Genomic DNA, 18,310 nt, shown 5'->3' on the forward strand with positions numbered 1-18,310 from the left:
AAAGGAAAGTTTAAGATATTTTTCACCAGGATGTGCAAGGTGTCTATGAGCGATCCTTTTAAAGGGAATCCCTTTTCTGAAAGGTGCAGTCCTGGCTGAGGTGGTGGAGGAGGCCTGGGTGCACACTGGTGAGGGGGGAGTCATTGCTGATCGGGAGAGCAAGGCGCGGCTGCCTAAGAGGGAGGCGGTCTGGTTCCAAGACAGCCGGGCATGGCAGGTGAAGGAGCCCTGCCTTGCCCCTGGGCACCTCTCTGAGGCTGGTGCATGGTCAGCTCAGGCTTCTGGGAAGAGAGATGGGCTCTCGAGCTTTCCAGGAAGGAGGAGAGTCGCGGGAAAATGACGGTTTGATTTTTGGAGAAAGAGCATTTGAGATAGATGGTGTAAAGGGAATTTCTAAGGAATCGGCTCTGTACCAGGAAAGCTGAGAAAGAAGGAGTAAAGTTTCATCTTCTCATAAAGAAGTGTGCTCTCATGTCTCAGCAGGAAGCATGTTTCAGTAAACCTGACCCTCAACCTTGCACAGCTCAGGCTCTGGATGGAGCGCCTGGTAGGGGATCCTAATTTTGCAAGCCTCTCCTTTCTATCACGCTTTTCATGCTTCTTGGGGGCATTCAGCCTGCCTTCTTCCTCCCCTGAGCTTTTTCTTTTTTTCTCTCATTCTTCTCCTGAGTTTTCTGGAATATTTGGATTTTTTTTTTTTTTTTTTTTTTTTTAGGAGTAAAAGCTTCTATCTCCTCCTTTATTGTTGATCTTAAAATGTGATGTTTTCTGTATCTTGGGGACCCCATTTTACTGCCCTAAAACTCAGTCTCCTGTTTATTTTTCTGCCCTGCTATCTTGCAGGTGACTTGAGGGGGCTTTCTTGAACTGATACCATTCCTGAATCTATAAACCCCCTTTGCATCCAGAAGTCAGAGGAATCTCTGACCTCTGGTCGGGGTCCCTAAGCTGGAAGTCATACCCAGGGCTTTGTAGCAAAAAGGGACAGAATTTTTCATCTTTGAGATCTTTCCCATCACTGCTCCTCCTCACTGGTGGATATTTGCTATTGGCACTTTGGTGTTTGTGCTTCTTTTTCTTTTTCCTCTCCTTTTCTTTATTTCCTTACTTAATTAAAGCATTGTTTTACAGAAGTACTTAGAATGTCTATTCTTTTCAGCTGTTCTTCCTTCATGATGAAAATGGGCAAATATGGAGCCTGGAAGAAGCCTGCTTCCTGGTCCTGTGTCATCCCATGAATGTACTTGTTGATGGAGAGTCCCAGGCTCAGAGTTTGCCACCTCCCCAGGGGTGGTACATCCAGCCCTGTCTTCTTCCTCCCCAGCCCCTGCATCTCCTGCAAAGCTTTGCCTCTTATCCTGAGCTCTTTGCTTTGGTAGATCCCTATGCAGAGTCTCAGCAATGATGTCCGCCTCCCGCACTTTCAACCGGAACTCAAACACCACTTCCTGGGTTGCATCTTTCTGTGAAATATGTGACTTCCTGGGTTACATCACTTCCTGGAGTCTAGCACCTCACCGGGCCCCTGGGACCAACAACTTCCCTATTTGATTTTGTCCTTGTCACCTACAGGTTGCTTGGAAGTCACTCTCATGACTTTTAGTCACTATTAGGGTGTTAAGTGTTCTTATCATAAAGAAACAAAGGGACATAAGGAAACTTAGGGAGGCGATGGATAGGTCTGTTACCCTGTTTGTGACAATTGCGGCACAAGTGTTTGCACGTGTCCAAACCCATAAAAGTGTACATATTAAATGCATATAATCCTTTGATATCAATTATGCCTCAGTAGAGCTGTTTTATTTATTTATTTTTAAGATTTTATTTACTTGTCAGAGAAGAGAGAGAGAACAAGCAGGAGGAGTGGCAGGCTGAGGGAAAAGCAAGTTCCCTGCTGAACAAGGAGCCTGACACGGGACTCGATCGCAGGACCCTGGGATCATGATCTGAGCCGAAGGCAGATGCTTAACCAACTGAGCCACCCAGGCGTCCCTCAATAGAGCTGTTTTATTTATTTATTTATTTATTTATTTATTTATTTATTTATTTATGAAGATTTTATTTATTTATTCATGAGAGACAGAGAGAGAGAGAGAGAGACAGGGGCAGAGGGAGAAGCAGGCTCCCAAGGAGCAGGGAGCCTGATGCAGGACTCGATCCCAGGACCCTGGGATCATGACCTGAGCCGAAGGCAGACGCTCAACTGACTGAGCCACCCAGGCGTCCCAATAGAGCTGTTTTAAAATAAATAAACCCAACGTTGTATAAGATGCAAGCAAACTTGGCCAGCCTCTGCCCTGGAGGGACAAGTGACTTTGTTTATTTGCCAGCATATCATTCTTTCTTGTTTTATTCTTTGCATTTTTCAACCACCTTCTCTTTTTTGAATATTGCATGTGCGTGCATACACACTTGGGACCAAATAAATAATCCCTACATTTTGTCAGTGCTTTTTTATCACTTAAATTTTTTTTCTTTTTACTGTCTTCTAGTTCAGCATTCTGTCCTCCACACCGCAGTTGCCTCCCAGGATGGAGGAAGGAGCCATGGTTTGTCACTGATGTATCGGTTGGCTGCCAAAGCTTCTCCACTTGTCATTCAAGTCCTAGCCTTCCTCTTCCCTGACCATCTCAAGCTATGCTGCTTTCTTTTTTTCCTAAATTCCTACAACATCCATTCATTCATTTTAACCCAATATACTTAAGAATCTACGACACACTAGGCACCATGAAAAGTGCTGGATATCATGAGGGGCAAGACAGACAGACAGACATGGCCCATCCGTCAGTGAGTTACAGAGCGACTTCGCTCTTGGAGAAGATAATTATATAAGTAATTGTGAGGAAGGGGAATTCAAAGATGCTATGAAGAAGCAGGGTGTAGGTGCTAACACATGCTAGTGGTGGGAAGGACCTCTCTTGGGAGGTGCCATCAAAGCAAGACATGAAGGCTGAAATGAAATTCACCAGACCAGGAGTGCGGGCAGGAGTGATGCAAGCAGAAGGGATGATGTGCACAAAGGCCAGGAGGCTGAGGGCCTGGAAACACAGCTCAGCAAATTGGGAAAGCAAAACAAAAACAAATACCTATCTGGGATGTTTTCTGACACCAGCCAGTTCTCCAACACCAGCTGAGTGTCGATTCTGAAACTACCTACTCAGAGTTAGCACAGACCCCACAGCTAAAGGGCCCAGTCCCATAAGACTGCCCCCAGTTCCAATGCCAGTTACCAAGTCTCAGATCACCCATACTTTTGACTAGCTATAAATTGGAAGTTCCCAGGGCCTTCGGTTCGATAATTTGCTACATCAGTCCACAGAACTGAGGAAAGCACTTTACTTACATTTTATAGTTTATTATAAAGGATACAAATCAACAGCCAGATGAGGAGGTACCAAGGGAGACATCAGAAACATAGGAACTTCTGTCTAAATGAAGTTGGAGTCACCACCCTCCCAAAACCTGAGTGTGTTCACCCAACACCAAATCTCTCAGGGTCTTGTCCAAGTTTTTATAAACCTCTCCTCCAGCCTCCCCTCCCCAACTCTCAGGAGGTTGTGGGTGGGGCTGGAGGTTCTGACCCTCTAATCACTGGGTCTTTCTGGTGACCAGCCCCATCCTGAGGCAATCGAGGGGAACCCCCCTAAGTCATTTCATTAGCATAAACTCAGGTGAGACAGGAAGGGACTTCTTATGAATAACAAAAGACACTCCTATCACCCAGGAAATCCCAAATGTTTAGGAGCTTTGTGTCAGAGAAAGAGACAAAGACCAGATTTTTTTTTTTTTTTTTTTAATTATACAGCAGTCTCTAAGGAGCAGAAGTTTTTAGGCAACAGATGGCAAGAGAGGAGGCCTGGGAGATGAGAGGACCAGATCAAGACAGACTTGTAGATGAGGCTGAAGAGTTCTACTTGAGATTAGGGCAGTGGGGAGCCACTAAAGGGTCAAGGAGGGGAGGGAAGGGGTGGTATTTGCATGTTATAAAGGTCATCCTGTTTGGAGAACTGATTAGAAAAACAAGGCTGGAGGGGCACCTGGGTGGCTCAGTTGGTTAAGCATCATTAGACTCTTGATTTCGGCTCAGGTCATGATCTCAGGGTTGTGAGATCAAGCCCTGCATTGGGCTCCATGATTGAGTGTGGAGCCTGCTTAAGATTCTCTGTCTCCCTCTGCCCCTCCCTGCCACCTTGCATGCTCTCTCTCTTAAAAAAAAAAAAAAAAAAAAGCCTGGAGTCGGAGAGACTACTGAGAAAGCTATTATGGTAATCTTGTTGGAGACAATGATGTCCTTGGGAGGTCATGAAGGTGGAAAGAAGTGGGTGGGGTCATGAGAAGGTTGAGCTGGCCCTACTGTGATTTTGGATGCATGATGACTTCTACCATTCTTCCAGCAATTGTGTTCTTCCTTACAACTTCTTTTAGTTTAAATTTTTTTTTAAGATTTTATTTTTTTTTAAGTAATCTCTACACTCATTGTTGGGCTCAAACTCACAACCCTGAGATCAAGAGTCACATGCTCTACCTAGTGAGCCAACCAATCACCCCTACAACATTTATTTTTATATTTATTTCTACTCCTTTTATGCTGTTATTTGACTTTTCATGCATTTATATTTTTTCAATCTGACATTCCTTAAGATCTGGAATTATTTCTCATACCTAATTCAGTTTTAAGTTTTTTATTCTTTGGGCTCAGTGTCCTCATCGTTAACATGAAATCGATAATCCATGTCTTTCCTGCTTCATAGGGTTATTTTGAAGACCTGGTATTCAATGAGCTAAGATGGTGAAGAATTTTAGATAGCATGCAGATGCAGTAGATTATCATAAAGGAATCACTTACCTGCATTGGATTAATACTGCCCAGAGCATATATTGGTCAGAATGCAGTCAGAAAAGAGAAGATAAAAGCCGCCGTACTCTCTTATGTGGTTGATTCTTAAATTACGACTGAAGTTCAATCAATACTAGCCAAATAATACTGACTTCAGCCAGGGAGAAGCCTGGAAAAATGGTTCTTGTGGTCAGAATCGGATGATTGATGGTTTCAGCTACCTACTGCGCTCATCCTAACACCTCCACTCTCCTTGTGATTGGTTGAAAGCCCACCTCACAAGGCAGGGAAAACCCAGGCCTTCTCCAAGATTTCTGTTAATTCCTTGGATTTAGATTTCTCAGTGTCACCTCTGATTCTAAATGTCTTTCTTTGATGAATCGTGGCCACACCTTTATCTCTATCCCAGAACTGTCCTCAGAGTTGAACACAACCCCTTCTCTTTGACAGCCCCTAACTCTGCTCCCCCACGAGGTAGCTTTGTGGAATGGACATTCGCTGGTGATTTGGGGAATGGATTACATTGGAGAGAGGGCTGGATTGTAGAATTACAGCCAGAGATCTCTCTTTAAAAATATGTATATATATTGGGACACCTGGGGGGCACAGCTGGTTAAGCATCTGACTCTTGGTTTCCTGGAATTGAGCTTCGAGTCAGGCTCGGCACTCAGCATAGAGTCTGCTTGAGATTCTCTCTCCCTTTCACTCTGCCCCTCCTGTTTGTGCTGTCTCTCTCCCTTTAAAATAAATAAATAAATAAATAAATAAATATTTAAAAATGTACATTTATATATATATTTATATATTATATATATATATATAGTTTTCTCTTTTTTAAAAAGCTTCCCCAGGGGTGCCTGGGTGGCTTAGTCGGTTGGGTACCCGACTCTTGATTTCCACTCAAGTCATGATCTCAGGGTCCTGGGATCGAGCACCACGTTGGGCTCCATGCTCACCAGAGAATCTGCTTGAGGATTCTCTCTCCCTCTCCTTCTGCCCCTCCCCCTGCTTGCGCACATGCTCTCTCTCTCAAAAATAAATAAATTTTTAAAAAAAGCTTCCCCAACTTTCCTCTTGTCTTTGACCATTTTGCTTAGTTTTTCTTTTTTTCTCTTTGTTCTTCCTCATCCTCAAATTCTTGTACATGGCTTAGGCGGAGTTATTTAGCTCTCTTTGTCTTTTCCCTCCCCACCCATGTCCTTAGGGTCTCACCTTCTAGCCCCCCCAAGGGGCCTATCAAGGTATTTTCCTAAACAAAGACATTTCCTTCCCTAAAAGGAACTCTGGAGCCAGCTGATAAAGTAATAGCTTCTCTTATCTGCTACAACAATGACAAGTTTGCCAAATCGTGTTTACTCTTTGGGAGATCTGACCTTAGGTTGGGCCTTCTGGCCAGTGGGAAAAGTAATTGGTCTGCACTGGTGGTAATTTAGGTTTGATCCCATTGTCCTTTGATTTGGTGCTCACAGGTTTGGGAGAAGGGATGGGTGGTTCTGATGAGCTCATTTTATGATGGGCAAAAATGGAGTTTAGAAATGGTCATTGACCAGATGAATGCATTTCTGAGTCAGAACTTGAACCCAGATCCCAGCTCATTCAATTTTCTCTCCCTTGAGAGTTTCCCTGACAATGGAAAATGTCCCTTGTTTGTTAGTCAAGTGAGCTGTTTTGAGAATGAACTTGATACTCCTGTGGAGGAGGTCAAAAGAGACGGGGATTATTTGCCAGGTAGGTCTTGCAGAAGAGCTGGAGGAAAAGATGAGCTGTCAGCAGATGCCTTTCTGTGTTGAGACTGAACTGTCATCCCCCTAAGATAACCATCTTGAGGCTGTTAGAAGGGGTTAAGGCTAGGGAAGGATCCAGCAGGACTGCTCCGGACTGACCTCTCAAGGCCTTCTCTCTACCATGGACCATGCTCCCTCCCCTCCCCCCATCCTTCCCCTATTCTCCTTGGGGGCCTAATCCCCACTCCCGAACACCCTCTGGGGAGCCATCCCTGACAGCCACACAAGGATTGAATCTCTCTGTCCTGGGAATCCCACTGGCAATTACTCTCTGCTTTGCACCATTAGCGCGTTCTAGATCAGTGGCTCGCAAACGTGGTTGATTGAGACCCACAGAGAAAAACACGTATTTTGCTTTGCATCTCAGTACACAGGCCACACCACCCTCTCCTTCTGTCTCACACACACACAGAGAGGTACACACGTGTACGCTACCAGACAAAGTTCCCTATGTACTTACCCTTATTTTGTGTGATGCATACCAATATTTCTTTTCTATCCTACTTAATTCTCTCATATTCTACTAAAAAATGCTGGTTGCAACCCACTAAATTGACGTCATGACCCACTAAGAATAATTCCTTTAATCTAATTCTCTGCAACACAGTGTGGTATTTTATTATACACTGCAGCCCACTTCCCTCCCGACTGCTCCTGATTCTCAAATTCACTTCCCCTTCATATCTCACTGGGAACTCCCAGAAGCTTCTCACCAGCCTCCTTGCCTTTAGTCTTTCTCTCTCTTCCACGCTCCCCATTGCTTTTTCTTAAATGCAGATTTCATCTGACTGATCATTCTTTAAAAAAGCTTAAAAACCTCCTGAGGCTTTCCATTGCTTAAAAGTGCACTTCAAATAAATAGCCTGAGTATAAGGTCTTCTGCAGACTATCCACCCGCCTGCCTTCTCCTTGGCCTCAGCAACTCAAGGCCCTTTGTAATTCCCCTACCAGATGTCAGCCCTTTCCCTTCTGTGACTTTGCACATGCTGTTCCCTGGCTGGAATGCCTCTTTCCCTTCTCGGGTGGAAACTGCTTTCACTTCAATAACTCAGGTTACTAGAAAGAAGGAAATCCTGCCCATTTGTGACAACATAGGTGGACCTTGAGGGCATTATGCTAAGTGAGATAAGCCAGACAGAGAAAGACAAATATTATGTGATATCACTTCTGTATGGAATCTAAAAATGCTGAACTCATAGAAATGGAGAGCAGAATGGTGGTTACTGGAAGCTGGCAGGTAGGGGGCTGTGGGGATATTGGTAAAAGGGTACAAACTTGCAACTAGTTGATAAATAAGTTCTGGGGATCTAATGCATAGTATTATACAGTGTAATTGTACACAATATTGCATCACAATACATTGTAATACAATACTGTATTATGTACTTCAACACTGCTAACAGACTAGATCTTAAATGTTCTCACCACAAAAAAGAATGACAATCCTGTGACGTGTTGGAGGTGTTAGCAAACGCTATGGTGTGTGTACTTTAAACTTACACGATACTATATGTAAATCGTATCTCCATAAATAAAAAATCGAACTCAGATTACCTATCACCACGAGGTCTGTCTTCTAGGTTTTGATTGCTCCTCTATACAGCTCTGAGATCATAGTTATTACACTGAATTATGATTACTCGTGCCCACGTCTGCATCCCTCAATAAACCCAAGGCCAACGACTTACATGTATCTCAGTTTTATATCACTGGCACCTAATGGAATGTCACTGTCCAGCAGATGTTAACTGAAAATTAGCAAAAGAACACTGTTCTCCAGTTTCATGTCATTAATTAAATTTCTCCCAGTGCCATCTGATCTTAATCTTTCTGGCCATTTTAATGACCCAGTGATATATGTGTGCGTTTGCACACACGTGCATGTTGTAGGTGGTGGAGAGGGTAGGTTTTGGAAATAACAGTGGTTGATGTTGTAGTCCCTGATGTGCGGGGTGCTCTGATAAGATGAGGGGGGGCCACCAAATATGGGGTATCCCAATTGGATGGGGGCTGGTGGCATGGGCAGTGAAAGAATTCACCCAAGGCAGAACAAAAGAGATAGAAGTTTGTAGAACGCACTGCAAGGGAGTAATGGGCAGGACAGCAAAGAGGAGACTGTCTGTGATGAGGCGGTGGTGAGGGGCTATAGTTACAGGGCAGAGTAAGGAGGTATGGCGATGTATGGCATTTCCCCCTCTTTTTTTTTTTTGTAATCTTAGAAACTGTGCCTGGTTGTAATTGGTCAGTTAGGGCCCATGGTTATTTCAAGGTGGGTCGCTTAAGGAGGCTATTTGCATTCAGCTCAGTGGTCGCTTTGGGCCCTTTGCCTTACTCGGGTGGCCTAAAAGTGGCCTCTACTTGATGTACCTTCCCTACCCCCGCCCCCAGCCAGAAGCATTCATTGCCAGAGGGAAGATCAGGATTCTGATAGTCGGAATGCATAAATAAACAAATAGTCAATACTCGGGCTTTTGGGTTTCCAAACAGATTTTCAAAAATTCATGGCTGAGACAATAAATAGTCTTGAAAGCCAAGACTTCTGACTTGAAGAGAAAGGGTTCGATGCTGGGTCATAGGGTTTATGCCACAACAGAGGATGAAGTTGGGTGAAGAGCCAGTGTAGCCTGCCCTCCACAGGCAAGATTAGGGATTGGGAGCACTTGGGGTCGAGTGGGAGGAGGTCAGTGGGTGGCACCAGACCTAGGGGGATCAAGAAAGGCCCAGTCAGCATCAAGAGGATCCAGGGAAGGCTGAGCCAGGGCCAGGGGAAAATCCGTCGCCACCCTTGCTTCTGCAGGCATCCACGTAAGCTGTACATCTCAGGGGCAGGGAGCTGGGAGCCTCCTGGAAGGACCCTACCCATCAAGCGTCCAACAGAAGTAACACCTGGCCAGACCTAAATATGCTCACCCCTTCCAACGACTCACAGGGGCGATCTCTTCTGGGCCACAGGGGCAGTGGTGATTTAGTAGGAAAAGCCCCAGCACTCATACCTGGTAGACTGAACATTTGAAGTCTGAGGTTTCATCCCAAGGCAGACAGTTGGTGTTGATGGCAAATGCCAAGCTTTTACATGTTTAAAATAACTTAAAAAAAATACTTCTTTTATTAAAAAAAAATTGTTTATTGTGGAAAAATGCAGATATTAAAAAAGAATCGAATAAATCCGAAGGACACTTCTTAAGCAGGGTGCGGCGGCCATGCTATCCTCTGTCCCCTGTCGGGTGGTGCTGGTTTAAGAGAGGTGGGAAGCGCTGTGCCCACCTCTGTGGAGGGCCCCGTCTGTTGGCAGAGGGTGGCTCATCTCCCACCCCAGCTCTGGTTCCATTCCTGGGGGGGTGTCTTCTCACATGTCCCCATCCCTAGCCCTGATCCCCTTCCTCCTGCCCCCACCCCCTTGACCACAGACGTCCACTCTGAAGCCTGCCCTGACTGTGGCCGTGTCCCCCCTTCCCCTGAATGCCTCCCTGGACCATGGGTCTGCCAGCCCCCACTGGGCTCCCTGCTTCAGGGCTGCTCTCTGATTCTTTCCCCTCACAGCAACTGGAAGAACGTGTCCATTCCTGCTTCCATTCCTTCCTTGGCTCCCGGGTGTGGCGAGTGAAGCCCAGCCGCCCAGAGCAGGGATTTAGGGCTTCCATGGTCTGGCTGCGACCCCTCTTCTTGTGCCCCAGGCCACTCCTGTCACTCTCATCAGTAACTTCCTGGGGACAGCTCAGGGCTGGCACTGGTGAGCCCCAGGGCTGGGTGGGCTGTGACCACCAAGCTGCAGAGGTCTGGCCTGGGCCCCTGCTCCTCCCACCCGCCTTTTCCTCTTCCCCATGCTTCCTGTCCCCAGCTCTTCCTTCAGTCCCCTCCTCAGGCCCAAGCCTCCTGGAATTGCAGACTGTCAGGCCCTCCCTGTCATTGTCCCTAAGGGAAGGGGGTCGCGGTGGGCGGGGGCGTGGGGGCGGGGGGGAAGCTGCTCAAGGTCACAGAGCAGGCCAGGGGCTGAGCCGGGACAGGAATCCAGACCTAGCCTCTTTCCAGCTCCTCAGGGCAGGCGGCCTTGGAGGAAGGAGGCGCGAGCGCCCTCCTCTGGCTGCTTCTTGGAGGCAGCTGGGCTGGGGCAGGGAGAGGGCCTGGCTGCCCTTTTGAGCCTCCCTTCTTCTATACTAGGAGTATTTCAGATCCTGGCTCTTCCGTGTGTCTGCTTTGCCATGAAGTCCTGGGGCCTACGGTTGGGTCATTAATTCTGGGGTGGCATGGAGGTGGCAGAAGGGACCCAGCTCAGGAAAAATGGGCTTGATAGGAAGGCCATCAGCTGCCACCTGCTGGCTGGATTCAGGCTCCCAGCAAACCCTTCCTGGTCTTTGAATCTTGCCTTAATCACTGTGACCTTGAAATCCCAGATCTCAGTCCAGTGTCCCCACTGCCCTCCTCCCACTTGAGGCACGCCCCTCTCCACTGCCCCATGTTTTCCTCACTAGGTGTGTTAGCCCTACTCATGCTAGCATCCCAACCCCAGGGACGCATCTGTTTATGAAGAGGGCTCTGGCAAGGGCAGTGCTTAACCCAAAGGGGCTATGTACTAATGGGAAGTAGCTAGCAGTGTGATAGCCAGCTGCAAGGGAGGGCCTCCAAGCCAGGAGCGTCGTAGGACTGCTCAGACCTGGCCCTGTCGAGGCTCACCTGTGCCAAGTAAGGCTGACCCATTTGTGTTTGTGACCGAATTAAAATCCCAAGGAATGACAGGATGCAGGTTGTTTCCAAATAGAAACACATGTGCACAAAGAACAAGGAGCTTCTGCCAACATGCCAGACAGGGCCCTCCTCCCCTCCCTGCCCCATATGCCTTCCGGGGAGGAAAGAGATCTGGTAATGCTTCCTGTGGTCGAGGTTAGTGTTGGCTCCTGCTCTGGGCAGCCCCTGTGAGTGCACGTGGCCCTTCCAAACAGTAAGGCTGGGAAGCGGGGGCCTGGTGGTGGGGGTGTTTTCAGTATGAGGTCATTTCCCACAGTGAAGAAGCAGCCATATCCCACATGATCCACTGGCAACCTAGGATGTTTTGCTCAGCACCAGCAGAGAGTCTAAAAATGCCCCAAGCCCATCTCGGAATCTCAGGAATCTGGCTGGAAGAGAACCCTGGAGACAACAAATCCCAAAACAACCACTTACCCCACACTGAACCCAGCAGAAAGGAAAGCTCATTCCAGTCTCCAGGGGTTCTGTGTCCCAGTGGGCCACATGGTGCCCATAGATGGGCTCCTAGCTGAGCCCTTCAAGGGCAGGCCTGGTTCTTTCCCATTTCTGGGTTCCCAGAGCCCAGTACTGAGTAGATCCAGCTACTCGGCATGTGTTGGACTCTGCTGAAAATTCAAGTAGGTGTCTGGGGTGCAGGACAAGGAGTTCTAGGCATGCCCAGGAGGGACCTCTCCAAAGAAGAGAAGGATCTGGAGCTTAGCCTAACGTATCCTCACCTGGAGAAAAGAAGGGAACAAGTATGAGCTGGGGAACATGGCTATAGAAGCTGGTTCAAAGAGCCGTAAAGCGGCTTGCTTTCCTACATGGTTACAACAGTCAAAACAATGTGGTGGGCTAGGCCATAACTGGCAGAGGGATCAGCATCACAGACCAGGCATGGGATATTTTCTAGCATATGAGAACTAAAGGACCTAAAGACAACCAATGAGAAACTGATGGGTTATTCAACAATGCTGTTGGGAAAATGGGCTACTTGGGGGAAATCACATTCGACCCTGACCTTGGATAATTTGCCATTATTTTGGTAGTGATTAAAGAGCTGGCCAGTTGGGCTCAGAATTGGGGATTTGGTGGGACAGAGGCACACATGAGACAGGTCTCCTTGTCCATTCACCTGCTCCCCTGGACCCGGGGAGGAGGATGGCTCAGTCAAGGTAGAATGCCTCTTCCTCAGCATCTCAGCCAGGAGAAGGAGCTCTCAATAACTGGACTCTCAATGACCTCAACATTTTTTTCAAGCCCAGGACTTTGTGCAATGATCTAGAGCCGAAACTCTAGAGGTGTCTTTGTTTGAACTCATGTTTGGCAAAAGTACTTTTCTGCACCCAAACCCCACAAGACACTGTTCTGCTGTTTCTCTTCTCCTGACATATTTCTTGTTTGCACTACTTGAGCTGGACACTGCGTACTCTTGGTGATTTGTCCCATTCTCTCAACTGCTCACATAATGGAAACTAAAGTGTTAGACCAGGAAGGGACCCTAAAATTGTCTTATCCCCTCATTTTATAGAAGGAGAAAGTGAGGGCCAGAGAGGAATAGTGAACTACTCAAGGTCACACAGCCAGTCAGAGGCAGAACTGAGGTCTCCGGCGTCCTGCTCAAAGCTCCCCTGCCGCCCTTTGCCATTTCCTCTCCAGCCCTCTTTTCTAACTTTCCTTGCTTTCCTCTGGCGCTTCTGAGTTTCCTGTGGTGTCCGCCCTGCCACGCACCTGTCCACTTTGCAGCCTGACAAGTCTGCTCCATGACAACCTTGGCTTGGTGAGAGAGGGAGTGTCTCCTGGGCCCGGCAGTCCCTGCCCACCATCCCTTGTCTCATGATGGGCCCCAACCCTCCTCTCAGACCAGACTCTGCCCAGCACTGAGCCTGGCTGGGGGTACTGGGAGCGTATGCCTCCTCCAGCTCCGGGGTCAGAAAATCCGCATCCCTGTGTGTCTTCCCCATTATGCCAGCTGAGTGACCTTGAGCACTTCATTGCTCTGGATCTGACTGCTCTTCTTGAAAATGGAAATCATATTAGAACATAGCATCTAGAGCTGCTGTGAAGTTCAAAAGAGTCAAGTACATGGAAATTGCGAAGCGTCACTCCAGTGTAAAACACTGGTGTCCCCCAGACCCTAACCCAGGGCTGGATAAAGAGCAGATGCTTACCGAATAACTGAAGAACCGTGGTTCTCAACTGGGAGCGATTTTCCTATCCTAGGGAACATGGGGTGATCCCTGGAAACATTTTTATTTGTCACAACTGGGTAGGGGCTGCTATGGCGTCTGATTGGCAGAGGCCAGGGATATTGCTAAACATCTTACAGCCCTAACAGCAAAGACTTACCTGGCCCCAAATGTCAGTGGTATTGGTTCAGAAGCCTTGCTGTCGATGAACAAAAGTGTGAAATGATATCTGTAGGCACAGACATGGTTTGTTGTTCCAGGAAGGCAAGAATTGTGGCTGGAAAGTTGACCATGAAGATACCATGGTGACCAAGAGTGGCAGCCACCGGGGTTAAATGAGAGGGTCATGTCCACGTTTGATAAGTTGAAAACATTTTATTTCAATTCTATCCTTGGGAGGCAGCATAAATAATCACAGAAGACCACAAAGGTCAATGGGGAAGAAAAAAAAGGTCCAGAAGTGTGAGGAGATGAGAGCAGACACTGTCTAGCTGCAGGGGGTGGAGGGCCCCGAGACCTTGCTTTAGCTGGCCGAGAGGGTGGAGGGTTCTTGGAGGAAAAGCCTGAGGGCTGGGGGCTTTCCCTGCCCAGGTGACCTGGAGAGGCTGAGGGAGCCCCGGCCTCTGTTGAGGGATGTACTGCAGGGTGGCCACAGGAAGAGCAGGTATGGGGCATAATGCATCTAGTAGATCCTAGCTAATGAGAGGAGTGGACACCCATTTCTTGACCCCCGGGCCAGATCTCGCCCCCGAACTGTGACTTTTCTGACAGCAGTGTTTATAGACTCTGTGGGTAGTGGGAAATGATGGGAGAAAATAAGGAAACAAAAAAGAAAATGTGTAGAAGACCAAATGAAATATGACATCTCAAAGAATCCTGTGACCTTGGGCCACTTCTGTGTCCTCATCTGCGGTGCGGATGTGAGGCTTGGAGAATGCTCCCCACCTCTTGGAGCGGATGTGAGGCTTAAATGAGATGCTACGGGTCAAAGAACCATGTAAACTTTAAAGTGCTATACGGCGGGAGGGGCTGTGGTCCTTCTACAAGTGTAAGGCTGAAAGTGGCTGAGACAGAAGTGGTGAGAGACACGCGTGGAGCATCCCTCGAAGTGATCAGACCCCTGCTCTGCCTTCCCCAGGGCCGAGCTCCACCCTTCTCAGCCTCAGCTTCCAGGAGGAAGGGGCCTCATCTGAGGGAGTCCCCTGGGAAGGGAGAGCAGACGGTGGGGGCCGGGAGCAGGTAGGGGCACTGAGTGGGAGGGGCCTCAACCGGGCGGTGGGACACATTGGCACTACGGTGTTGGGCAGATGGTGGCAAGTGGCTTCCAGTTCTCATTCTCCACAGACACCTGGGCGCTGGGGAAGCCCCCGTGGGACTGGCATCTTGATGCGGTGGGGAGGGCCCTGGCCCAGAGTCTGGACACGCTGGGTCCTGGTCCTGGGTCAACTGTTGACCTTCTGGGTGACTTCGTAAGTCACTTCCCCATTGCAACCCTCAGTTCTGTCCTTCGTAAAATGGGGACACTATTCCCTACCCTGCCTACCTCACAAATTAAACGGGAAAGGGGTGTTCCAAGAGCTTTGAAGAGAATCATGGGAAGGCAAGGGGTCATTATGGCCTTGGTGAGCAATCCTCTTAATTCCCTGAAGACAAGAGAGAGGGGGCAAGAGACAGAAAGGAGCTGGGCTGCTTGCAGCCCTGGTCAGGTGAGTCAGGCTTGCCGGGCTGCCAGGGAAGGGAGGGAGTTGCAGGGAGGGGAGGCCGGACAGCCCAGGCCGGTAATCCAGCCCTTATTGTGCCAAGGGCAGGGATGCTGTGAGCCCGGGCAGGGAGTGCCGAGATGTCCCGGCAGCCCCTTGGCGGGGGCGAAAACGTCAAGTTCTCCATCTGCTGGGGTCCTGGCTTGGCCCTCTGCTCCCTGGTCCATTGAGGGCACCCTGCAGGAAGTCCATGGTCTTCGCCCCTCCTAGGCAAAGGCAGGGCAAGGGTGGGTCTCCAGCGGTGGGTCTCCAGGAGAGGCTGGGGACTTTCTCAGCAGGAGGTCGAGAGGTCAAAGGTCAGCTTCCAGTCCTCGAGGTGGCCAGGTGGGGGTCGTCAGGCTGTTCCCCAGCTCCAGTCCCCGTTCTTTCTCTGGGGGCGCTGGAGAAGGGGGAGTTAGGGGCGCGGAGACACCGTGGAGAGATCGGAGGTCAGCTTAGAAGGCAGCCCCGCCGGGGAGCTAACAGTTCTTGGGGCTGTTGCGCAAGTTTTTCAGCTCCAGCTGCAGCTGCCGAATGCGGATGTCCTTCTGGGCCAGCTCCTCTTTCAATCGCCGGATCTCATCCTGCTGCCGGAAGAACATTCGGAGGAGCTGTGGTGGATGAAGAAGAGAGGGGTGGCGGCGGGGCGGGAGAGAGCAGGTGAGAAGGCGATTTCTTGGGAGTGGGTGCCCCGCCTGCCCCGGCTCTGCCTCCGTCTTTGTCACCCCCTCTCCCCCTGCCCCGGCTTTAGTGTCCCCAGAGGCTCTTGTCCCTGCAGCGTGCCCTTCTCCAGACCCAGATCACCGCTCCTACCTCCCCTGGGAGTCCAACACCACCCCCTTCCCCAAATATCTCGAGCTCACCCTTTTAGGGGTGCAGACATAATACTCTTATTTACCATTCTGAATGGGAACCTTTCTAAAATGTTTTGTATCCTTCTTTTCTTAAGGAAGCTCAGATACAGAATGGAAGCCCGCTTTTCTGCTGCCTGGGGGACTATCTCGGCCACCAAGGTCCGCACTGCGCTGGGATTCACTGGTGGGGCAGGCATGGGCAAGGCAGGGGATCGGACAGCCTTTCACTTAGACAAGCCCCTGAATTAACCAGTCTCGCCCTTTCCACTGGAAAGCAGACTGCCAGATGCCCGCAAAACACTGAGGCCCGCAAGGCAGTGGGCCCCGCGAGGATCCCCCACTCTTGAACTGAATGTTCCCGACACGCACCTGTGGGTGTCCTCACATTCCCTGGTGTGAGCTGCATGTATTTTTGTAACTGTTTACTTTAGTGAGATAGGATAGACACTGATGAAATGGTTCGAAAATGTTCCCAGGAAAACTAAGTTGAACGCGTTAGCTAAAGGGGATGCTAACAGAGTTGCTTCTGAGTTGGGGGTGGGCGGTGTAAACATAAGAGATCAGAAATAGTTTATATCTTGATTGTCCCATAGTGGTGACCTGTTTGTATGTGGTGGTCAAAACTCATGGAACGGGACACTACATAGGATGACTTTTACTGCAGGGAAATTATACCTCAATAATTCTTAAACAAGAAAAAACGGGGGACAACTCTGAAAAAAACTCGGACTTTGTTTTCAGATTCACGGTAAGTTGCTCCACCTCAAAGAAACCGAAACTGCAATTTGGAGTGAAAGGGTGATGTGTATGTGAACGACAGAGCAGATTCCCAACCAGGAATCTCCTCAAAGCAGGGTCTTGGTCCTGAGTCAAAGTAGGATGTATGTATGTAGGTGTGTATGTATTTTAACGTGTTAGTGTATGTGCTGACAAAGGGAGCACTATTTACGTAATGCATTAAATGAAAATAAATGGTTTAAAGAATGTCTTTATCATTTTTATGATTCTTTCTTTAACTTTTTTTTTTTTTAACCAACAAATGAGTACTGGTTACATCTCTTTGGAGGGATGATGTGCTATTTACCCCTGCACTCAATGATTTCACGCACTCCCGTGGCTTCCAAGTTCTCAAAATTCCTTTGCATGATCTTTTGGTCAGCTTTTGTTTAAAAAAACAAAACAGTTTTATTGAGGTGTAATTCACATACCCTAAATTCCACTCATTTTAAGTGTACAATTAACTGATTTGTAGTAAAATTCAGAGTTGTATTCAAGTCTCCTCCCCTGTATCAAGCTACCAGTTTCTTTTCACACATAGACCAATGTGTCCACCTTGTACAGTCCAATTTTCTAATTGGTTGCTCCCAGTCGGCTGCGATAGTTAAAATTGTGGATAAACCCAGAGTCAACAGGCTCTGAGTGGATTTCTTTGCAATAACAAAGGTGTACAAGATTTAGTGCAGACAGATTGTGGCACTGTGTTGCCTGCTCAGAGATCCTTGAGAATTTCCCTCTGGGTCCTCAGTTTCTGTTCATATAAACAAGTTGAAACAAAACGTTACTTGATTTCACTCCTGCTCAACCCTGCCTCTCCTACACTGGGTACTAGAACTGAGCTCAGTCTCTTGTTATGGCCCACCTGGGCTATCCCAGCAACTCAGGTACCTTCTACCTTGTCAGGGGGCTTAAATTTTTTTTTTTTTAATGGAAAATGCCAAATAGATACAAAACTGGAAAGATTAGCACTATGAACCTCCAAGTACTCATCAACCGGCTTTAAGAAAGAACATGTGACCATTCTTGCTTTATCTCTACTCCTACCCACTTCACCTGCACCACCTCTATCAAGGATTATTTTGAAGCAAATCTCATTTATCACCTGATTCCATCCAATCCTAGACATCTGAACATCCCTCTAGAATGGTACTGAATATATTGTATAGCAATTATCAGTTTACCTTTCAAATTTCCCTTTAAGACTGTGAGCTCCCTGAGGTCAGGAACAGTCTTTTTACGAATAATAGTGATAATCATAAGTTGGTGTGACAAGAAACCTTGAAGATGGCCCCTATGTTACCCCTCCCCTCAAGGGCAGACTGGACCTGGAAACTTGCTTCAGATGAATAGAATATGGCAGAAGTGATGGGATGTCATTTCCAAGGTTAGGTTACAAAAAGACCATGAC

General features: G+C 48.1%; 1 protein-coding gene across 3 annotated transcripts in view; it reads right to left on the reverse strand.

Moving 5' to 3' along the window:
* Nucleotides 1–13,893: 13,893 nt before the first annotated feature.
* Nucleotides 13,894–18,310, reverse strand: part of CORO2B (coronin 2B) — a 125,425-nt gene continuing 121,008 nt past the window's right edge. For all 3 annotated transcript variants that reach the window (XM_064570238.1, XM_045899795.3, XM_045899794.3), the window contains one exon: nt 13,894–15,882. In XM_064570238.1, coding sequence (XP_064426308.1) covers nt 15,751–15,882 — 132 coding nt within the window. In that variant the 3' untranslated portion in view covers nt 13,894–15,750. The remainder of the gene's footprint in view (nt 15,883–18,310) is intronic.

Source organism: Mirounga angustirostris, unplaced genomic scaffold, assembly GCF_029215605.1.
Source record: "Mirounga angustirostris isolate CCGP_5_RB_7025 unplaced genomic scaffold, mMirAng1.0.hap1 SCAF_9, whole genome shotgun sequence".
Lineage (NCBI taxonomy): Eukaryota > Metazoa > Chordata > Mammalia > Carnivora > Phocidae > Mirounga > Mirounga angustirostris.